This window comes from Pistacia vera, unplaced genomic scaffold (genome assembly GCF_008641045.1).
Source record: "Pistacia vera cultivar Batoury unplaced genomic scaffold, PisVer_v2 Contig52, whole genome shotgun sequence".
NCBI classification, from domain to species: domain Eukaryota; kingdom Viridiplantae; phylum Streptophyta; class Magnoliopsida; order Sapindales; family Anacardiaceae; genus Pistacia; species Pistacia vera.
Genome location: NW_022196357.1, coordinates 1,994,727 through 2,004,813, shown reverse-complemented (window position 1 = coordinate 2,004,813; position 10,087 = coordinate 1,994,727). Strand labels below are relative to the sequence as shown.

The following is a 10,087-nucleotide window of genomic DNA, read 5'->3' as shown; positions in this document are numbered from 1 at the left end:
TCTTTCTACAGCATAAACCCACTTGTGTGTGTTGAACCTCTTATTTAACTAAATTTCGTGGCTTTGGTGGTAGCTGAATGAAATGTGAAATATTTGTACTTTTTGGGGTGGTTTGTGTTAGTTTTTAACTTTTAAGGGTTTTATTGGAATTTGAGATAATTATGAGGGGGTCTTTTTTTTTTTTTTTTTTTTGTTGAGTCTTTTTTATTTCAATCATATGATTTAATGGTAGTTATGGATCATATGATTTAACGGTAGACAAATTAAGCTGAATCTGGTTTTGTATTTGAGCATATGTCAATCTGAAATGTTTGATAATCAACTTTGCCAGTATTGTATCTTGTGATCTTTTTTGGCAAATTTCTTTCATTTGAATATGTAATGCTCAAATCCTACATATGTCATGTGCCGCTCAATTGTTTTTGTTTCATTTGGTCCAGTTGGTCTGTTAGTAGACTTAAATACTAATGTTAGAACTGACATGCATAATTGTAGTTAAAAATACCATTATGTGAATTTGATGGTTCTGAATGCAAATACAAAACAACCCTTAGACACCTTTTTCTTCATTTATAATGGTCTATCGTCCTCTCACAAACCAATAGAAAACACAAAATCATTTTTCTAAACCCTGCATAAACATTACACTCTTCCTATAATTTGTTTCTAAATTATACTCACTTCAGCGTAAAACAATTCTTCTCCTCAAGATATATCTCCTAGTCTCTTCATGACGACCACCATTTCATCAACTAAAACACCCTGCTTAGATGCTTCACACCGGAAATCGTATAAACAAAGCTTCAGTGAAATTGAGATCAAATCCTTAGAAATCAACTCTTGGAACAGTAATTAGTTCTAGTGTTGCATTTTTCGTTTGATTGATGGATATTCTTGATAAACCTCTTTGACTCATCAATTCCAACAACTCGTTAGCTTCCTCCATCTTCCCCACCTCGCAAAGCCCACTTATCATTGTAGAAAACGCCACCACATCAAGCTGCAAACCTCTTTGATTCATCAATTCAAACAACCAATTAGCTTCCTCCGTCTTCCCTTCCTTGCAAAGCCCATTTATCAATGTAGTAAATGTCACCACATCAGGCTGCAAACCTCTCTGACTCATCAATTCAAACAACCCATTAGCTTCCTCAATCTTCCCCTCCTTGCAAAGACCATTTATCATAGTATTAAACGTCACCACATCAGGCTGCAAACCTCTTCAAATCATCAATTTCATCATCCCATTAGCTTCCTCCATCTCCCCGTCCTTGCAAAACGCATTTATCATTGAATTAAAAGTCACCACATTAGGCTGCAAGCCTCTCTAACTCATTAATTCCAACAACTCATTAGCTTTCTCTGTCTTCCCCTTCTTGCAAAGCCCATTTATCATTGTATTAAACGTTAACACATTAGGCTACAAACCTCTTTGACTCACCAATTCCAACAACCTATTAGCTTCCTCCATCTTCCCCTCCTTGCAAAGCACGTCTATCATTGTATTAAAAGTCACCACATTAGGCTGCAAACCTCTTTGACTCATCAATTCCATCAACCTATTAGCTTCCTCCATCTTCCCCACCTTGCAAAGCCTACTTATCATTGTAGTAAATGTCACCACATCAGGCTGCAAACCTCTTTTACTCATCAATTCCAAAAACCCATTAGCTTCCTCCGTCTTCCCCACCTTGCACAGCCCACTTATCATTACAGTAAATGTCACCACATCAGGCTGCAAACCTCTTTTACTCATCAATTCCAAAAACCCATTAGCTTCCTCTATCTTCCTCATCTTGCACGACCCTATTATCATTGTATTAAAAGTCACCACATTAGGCTGCAAACCTCTTTGACTCATCAATTCCAGTAACCTATTAGCTTCCTCCATCTTCCCTTCCTTCCAAAGCCCATTTATCAATGTATTAAAAGTCACCAAATTAGGCTGCAAACCTCTCTGACTCATCAATTCGAACAACTCATTAGCCTCCATACCCCTATTCTCCAAACACAAACCTTTAATCAAAGAAGTCAAAGTCACAACATTTGGGCTAAAACCCCACTTCAAAATCCTCCCGAAAACAACAAAACCATCACAAACTCGACCCACGTTACAAAAACAATTAATCAAAACATTTAATGTAAAAAGATCTGGCATCAACCCCATTGAATCCGCTCGCTTGTAAAGCAAAATAACGTCTTCATAAAACTTCTTCTTAGCAAGAGCTCCAAACAATCCGTTGAATGATGAAATCAGTGGTTTGGGTTGCATATGAATCATTAAACAAAAGAAATAGCGTGCTTCATCAAGAGTGATATTACCTTGTTTACAATCCTTTTGAATGAATTTATCAAGCCTCGCTACCTCTTCAATGTTATGTACTGAATCTGGTGGTATAGTTGTAGTCACTTTACATGAATTTGTGAACAAAGATGAGGTTTTGGTTTCAGAAGAAGAAGAACAACGACTAAGAGAGGTTTTGAATGCCATTTGAGTAGTGGCGTTTGTGGATTTTCTAGGGTTCAAACTGGCTAAGTCTTTTGTGGTTTAAATAACACAATCTCACAGGAAATGAGTGTGGGATGAAATGTATTTATGTGAAACCTGTAGGGTACATATGTCATTATCCAGACACCGGTGGTCTGTTAAAAGAAGCAAAATTATAATAAAATCTGAGCCTTTCAGTCCCTCTCTCATTTCTCTCTTTAATGTAATGAGAACACTTTTCCATTTCTTTATGTTATCTGCTCATGTCTCAATCGATGACTTGATCCAGTTGTTTTAAGTAAAATCACTGGCTCTGGTGGTGCGTGAAATAATTGTACTCTAGGTGCATTTTGTGTTAGTTTTAAACTTTAGGGGATTTATTGATTTTTGGATAACTAAAGAGTGTTTATGTATTTACCTATCCATAAGATCATATGATTGTGATATAACTAATTTGCTTCTTTCTACAGCATAAACCCACTTGTGTATTTTGAGAAGAGTGTGAGAGTTTTTTTATCCATGGATAGTTATTTGCGGAGACTTATGGATTTGATGGTTAAAGTAAACCCCATCAGTTTCAGAAACAAGAGAAACTACTCTTATGATACGTTTGTACTTTCAACTTTTGAGGGTGGATTTTGTTGTATTCAAAACTTTGGGATTATTTATTTTCTGAAATTATTTAGAGGGTGTATTGTACTTGACATGGATAGCTATTTCTGCAGCCCTTTGGATAGATCATATGATTATGATATGATGTTCTTTTTTCTTTTTTTAATGTTGCAGACGAGGCATCAAATTTTGATCATGTAATTTTGCAATGGAATATGCAGCTCCTTGAATTGACATACCTTGCATTACTGGCAACTGCGTGTTCGAACTAGTTTATAAACCTTGCATTACCAGCAACTGAGTTTTGAGCGAAGGATGTTCATGTAAAGCTTAAAAGCAAATCCATAAGGTTTAGGAACTCTTAACTGTGATTAACAAAGCACAAAGTAACTGTGATTAATCTTATATATGATCAAACTGTTCATCTTGGTAATCCTTCAAAAAAAAAAAAACAAACCAAAAACAGAAAATATTGTAGGTATTAATTTTCCACAAAATTGATTTCAGTTTAGCTTCTGATTCTAAGAGAGCCTTGACTATTGAATCCATTGCCAGTCCCGTGTTTCTATCTTCCACCACACTAGACTGGTTCATGTAAAAGAGTTTCCAAAATGTTTCTTCTCCTCAGAATATATCTCCTAGTCTCTTCACGGCAACCGCTCTTTCATCAACTAAAACAACCTGCTCAGATGCTTCTTCCACACCAAACATGCCAATTTCAACCAAAACTTTACAGCCTGGTTCAAGTAAAAGGTTTTCTAAATTGTACTCAGTACTCACTTCAGCCTAAAAAGCTTATTCTCTTCAATATATATCTCTTAGCCTCTGCCCTTTCATCAACTAAAACACCATGCTTAGATGCTTCACTTCAGTGAAATTGAGATCAAATATTTAGAAATCAACTCTCGGAACAGTAATTAGTAATTAGTTCTAGTGTTGCTTTCTTTTGATTTATGGATATGCTTGATAACCCTTGGTCAATGTTAAACTTATCAAAACACATTTACCTTTGGTTGGATCAAGAAAAATTCAATGCCTTGAGATCATTGGCACGTCATTATCAAATTATCCTACCATACTGCTTCAGATATCTTCATTGGAGAATCCTATAAATTTTATGGCGTCAGAAATCTTAAACAGGCTCCAAACGCTTGGAACATAGATCAGCAATCGACTTTGAAAAATAGGAAAAGGATTAAAATGATAGAAGCTCTAGAATTATATAAAAAATTCCACCATATTCCAAGATACTGAAAGTCATATAAGAAAGAAGAATTCTCCTGATGTAAAACAAGACAGACGCAAAGCCCATTTATCATTGTTGTAAATGTCACCACATTAGGCTGCAAACCTCTTTGAATCATCCATTCCAAAAACTCATTAGATTTCTCCATCTTCCCCTCCTTGCAAAGCCCACTTATCATTGTAGTGCACGTCACCACTTCAGGCTGCAAACCTCCTTGACTCATCAACTCCAACAACCCATTAGCTTCCTCTATCTTCCCCTTCTTGCAAAGCCCATTTATCATTATAGTAAAAGTCACCACATCAGGCTGCCAACCTCTTTGACTCATCAATTCCAACAATCTATTAGCTTTATCCGTCTTCCCCTCCTTGCAAAGCCCATTTATCATTGTATTAAAAGTCACTAGATTAGCCTGCAAACCTCTTTGAGTCATCAATTCCAACAACCCATTAGCTTCCTCGATATTCCCCTCCTTGCAATGCCCATTTATCATTGAATTAAAACTCACCACATCAAGCTGCAAACCTCTTTGAATCATCAATTCCATCAACCCATTAGCTGCCTCCATCTTCCCCTCCTTGCAAAACCCACTTATCATTGTATTATACGTCAGTAAATTGGGCTGCGAACCTTGATCCACCATCTCATTAAACAATCTCTCAGCCTCCTCCAAATTTCCCACAAAACACCAACCGTAAATTAGAGAGGTACAAACAACCACATTTGGCTTGATTCCTCTACTCTTCCTTTCCAAAAAAAATTCTTTAGCCATATCTACCAACCCATCTTTGCAAAGACCATTGATAATACTACCATAAGAGACAATATCTGGCCGACCCCAAACACATCCATTTTCTTGAACAACTCTGTAGCCTCTAAACTCCTATTCTCCAAACACAAACTTTAATCAAAGAATTAAAAGTTACAGCATCTGGGTTAAAACCCCACCTCAAAATCCTCCAAAAAAACAACAAAACCATCACAAACTCGACCCACTTACAAAAACAATTAATCAAAATATTCAAAGTAATTAAATATGGCAACAACCCAATTGAACCCAGTCGTTTGTAAAGTAAAATAACATCTTTATAAAACTTCTTCTTAGCAAGAGCTCCAAACAATTGGTTGAATGATGAAATCAGTGGTTTGGGTTGCATATGAGTCATTAAACAAAAGAAATAGCATGCTTCACCAAGGCTGATATTACCTTGTTTACAGTCTTTTAGAAGGAATATATCGAGCCTCACTACATCTTCAACGTTATATACTGAATTTTGTGGTATAGTTGTAGTCACTTTACATGAATTTTTGAATAAAGATGAGATTTTGGTTTCAGAAGAAGAAGAAAAACGACTAAGAAAGGTTTTGGAGGCCATTTGAGTAGCGGCGTTTCTGGATTACCTAGGGTTCCAACAGGCTATCTTTTGTGGTTAAATAATACAATCTCACAGGAAATAAGTGTGGGATGAAATGTATTTATTTGAAACCTATAGGGTTTACATGTAATTATCCAGACACCGAGGGCATGTTAAATGAAGCAAAATTATTGAGCCTGTCACTCCCTCTCTCATTCTCCCTTTAATGTAAAGACACGTATTCGTCTTTACACTTCATCTTATTTTTAATCCATATTTGCTATATTATATTACAACATTGCCATTTTTTCTCTTTTCTTTACGTCATTTGCTCATTTTCAACCAATCAACATACAGTATTGTATATTTCGTTCCTTTGGTTGTACAAACTGTCAATTAAGAAAAAAGTTAAATAAAATTTTATTGATGATTCTATGTATAATCAATTATGAATAAGTTTTTGTTTTTGTTTTTTTGTTTTTTATTGGTTGATTATATGTACAACTGAAATAACAAAGTTTTTCTTGTTCTCCTAGTTTATTGGTATATATCTATGACACGCTCTGATTCATAAAGTTGTAAACTAACACCCGATGTTCGACGTGAAATCTTTTGATTAGTCAATTGTTTATACAACCATTACAAGGAACCTTTACCTTTCTTTTAATAGCAACGTTAGGTCCACAATCCAATCTTACAACTTTCTCTCACAACCTTCTACTTGATAGCTCATAATTATTAATCTCGCAAATGGAAAAATAAGACCTATAACAAGCAGGTGAAACCTATTTGCGAGCTCATAAATTGCAAGCTGTCAAGGGTTGTGAGATTAGGTTGTATACCTCTTATTTTAAAGGTTTGCAGGTACATATCCATGATCTACTATGATTCATAAAGCCATAGATCTAGTTGCTTCCGAAAGTTTTTTCTTTAATCACTTGGATGTCGAATTTGTCAAATATTAATTTTATACCCTTATTTCTAACACCAAATTTTTAAGGTATAACAAAAGAGTGGGGTTATTTGTAACTAAATTTACATTTTACACACTTATTTTGTTTTAAGTTTATACACATAATATTTAAAATTATGCATATTTGTCCATTATTAACATGCTTGCATAGGTACGGTGTAGAGAACCCTGAATGCTGAAACAATGTTTTTTAATCAATTTTCAACAAAGTTTATGATTTTTATTATATATCCCATCAATTTATCCCCAACAAGTCATGCCAAAACCCGAAATTTGCTCAAAAACGGACAAACCATGTAATACCTGACAACATAAAATCAAGCCATGTGATATGAATTGTGATCCATGACAAGTACTGTAAAGAGACAACTGGCACATAAATTTATTTATTTATTTATTTATTTTGGTGATCGGAGTGTCCAGGCTATCTTGCGTGCACCTCAACTAATCACTCGGTGCCCTGAAGTTGACAATTGGGTAATCCCTTCAGTGGTCACCCTTATTAGCAACACATAAATTACCATCTTATTAGGCTGACAGTTTTGCCTCTTGAGTTTGAGTCCCGAAGGTTGTTAATACTGGTGGCTACTAGAACTCTTATGCGGCCGATAATTTTCAAAATCCCTAAAAAATAGTTGAGATGTGCACAAATCGTCTGAACGCTCCAATCATTAGAAAAAAAAAAATCTATATTGATATGGATCTAAATTCCAAACCCGCAAATGACATGTTCATCCCCACATTAATGAGATTAATTTATAATTTACTAATGACCATTTATTTTCTCGAAGATCACAATAAAATAATAATTCCCATTGAATAAAATTTAATTATCAATTTCTACAATATATATATTTATATAATCCCAAAGCCCACCCTCTCTATTAATCACCATTTGGACTCCATGTAGGATGCCACATAGGATCTTAAGAGCTCTATTAATATATGATTTCCATGTAGGAAGATTCATGTTGGTCCCTTCACATTTACCTAAATATTAATAACAATTAAATAGTGGCATTCCAAAGGTCTCAATAAAACTTTGTTTATATGTAAATTGCTATTAATTAGTATTTATAACACATATTGAGCATCTAAAGGTCTAACTAAAAAATATATAGATTCATGTTAGTCTCTTCACATTCACCTAAATATTAATAACAATTAAGTAGTGACATCCCAGAGGTCTCAAGAAAACTTTGTTTATATGTAAATTTTTTTTTAGTAATAATAGCACACAGTAGTCCCTTCACATTCACCTTGTGCCGAAATAATGCCAAGAAGTTGTTTTTTTTTTTTTTTTATGGTTGTGTTTGGTTTTTTTGTATAATGATTTGTATGGTCCTAATGGGTTTATTTTTAGTTTCTGCCATTGATTTCACATTTGGTCCTTGATGGATTGTCTTTAATTTTTGTAAAGGCATAGATTTATCACTTTTAAGACCACTGGCGGGGACTTGGTACCCTTATTGGGTCAGTTATAATATAAAGATGGTAGCTTTATTCAACGAGGCATTGTCTTTATGATTTGTTAAGTTATGTGTGATTGTTTTATTTGTAGGTACTAGAACCTAGGAGAGGTTAGTGAAGAAGGATGGATCAATTGAGCTGGACAAACTTTTTGGGCAAGGATCGCTGTAGAGTGTGTAAAGATGAGAAAGTTGTTCAAGAGAAGAAGGCATTCGAATTAGTAGTTGAGAAGGGTATGAAAAATGGACAAAATATTACATTCCCTAGAGAAATTGATGAAGCTGTAAGTGAATAATTCATTTTTAGTTTTATTAGATTCTGTATGATCTTAGAGAAAATTGACTACCAAGGAAAGAAAAATGGAATTTGGAGTTTTAAGTTATTTTTCCTTCCATTTTTTAAGCAATGTCGATATGGCGGTTAAAGAGATATGAGGTTTTAGTCTTGCGAAATATGTTTTTGTCGTCGAGAAATTTGAGGAATACAACTCAAGGAAAAGATATGTACTGAATATATATATATTTTTTTTCTCAAGTTTCTCGGACTCCAAATAGATTTGGGAATTAACTTTTTCAGTAATTAATTATTTGATCTGCTTGATTGTATATTGATTATTACATAATTTGCAAGAATATGTATAGAACAGGCTCCAATTCAGTTATAATTTGCATATAAGTACTGTTGTATTTGATAACATTTTAATGATTTTCTTTAAGTATCTGTTAATTAGTGATCTAAAATTTCAAGGATTAGCTTGTAAATTTTGATCAATGGACACCTTTTGTTTTCCTAGTTTCGGTTGGTACTTCATATTGCTTCAAGGATTTGTCTATATCGTTCTCATTTATCTTCAAGGTTTCACCACTAAACCGATGGTGAATCCATAGAAGATTTATGTGAAGCTCTCTGCAGTCTTAATAAATTCTCATGGTTTGACTTTCTTAACTATCCAACACAGGTCACATTCAAATCCACAAAGGTAAAAATTTAACTCCATTACTTTTTTAATTTCATGTTGAAAAAAATAACAATTTTCCTTACTAGATGTTTTGATAACTTCAGTTTTTGTTTGATAGTCAAATTGGGTCTCTTAATATGTAATGATGTAAATGACTCAAATTAGCTCATTGACTCTTGCTATGTGAATCAAGTAAATGAGATCAATTTGGCTATAATTGGAAATTTATTTTGTCATCTCAAGTTTTGCCAATAATGGTCATGGGCACATTCATACTGGGCCTCGGACGAAAATACCTAATTCATGAATATGTATCTAATATACTTTTAGTTGTGGGGATGATTCTTTTTACCTTAGCGGATGAACAAACTTCACCAAATTTCAGTATGATTAGTGTTATAATGGTATCAGGTGCTCTAATCATGGATATGTTTCTTGGTAATTTGCAAGAAGCAATCTTTACCATGAATCCTGAAACCACCCAGGTGACTATCCTGTGCTATGCTTTTGTGTTGTTTCTTAAATTGAAAAATTGTGACTTTATCTAGATATAATCTTACTCTGTACTTCTGTTAGTTTCAATCTTAATTGTTATATTTCATTTATTTGTTGTTCAATTGGTGACTGTAAAGAAGAGATCTACCATTTTTACAGCTATAGCGAACAGGATTTCTCAAATTTCCAGATTTTGTGGTTTTAAATTTCAAAATTAGATTAATTTGAGCTAGAAAGGCCTGATTTTCAGTCCATGGACTCATCATATTCAGTTCCAAGTCTTGCAAATATCACAGGTTAGGAGTGTTAAAATCACATATAACTTGAATTTGATCTTTAAAGTTACTGGATCATTGGAAGCTAATTATGTGTTTGGTGTGCACAAATATTGTCGGAGTGTACTGAATAATTTAAGTATGAGATTTTGTGAAATTTGGTTGTTGAAAGATGACAATTGCAAATAACTTACCAAAAGAGAAGAAATCTAGGA

At 34.1% G+C, this 10,087-nt stretch overlaps 1 protein-coding gene across 1 annotated transcript; it reads right to left on the bottom strand.

Moving 5' to 3' along the window:
• Positions 1-587: 587 nt before the first annotated feature.
• Positions 588-4,524, bottom strand: LOC116106666 (pentatricopeptide repeat-containing protein At1g62680, mitochondrial-like). The gene is made up of 7 exons (XM_031393019.1): positions 4,452-4,524; positions 3,782-3,837; positions 3,392-3,465; positions 1,937-1,997; positions 1,806-1,837; positions 1,583-1,595; positions 588-1,099 (listed from the first exon to the last, which is right to left on the bottom strand). Exons 1-7 carry the CDS (start codon positions 4,522-4,524, stop codon positions 827-829), a joined length of 582 nt encoding a protein of 193 aa, XP_031248879.1. The 3' UTR covers positions 588-826.
• Positions 4,525-10,087: the final 5,563 nt, after the last annotated feature.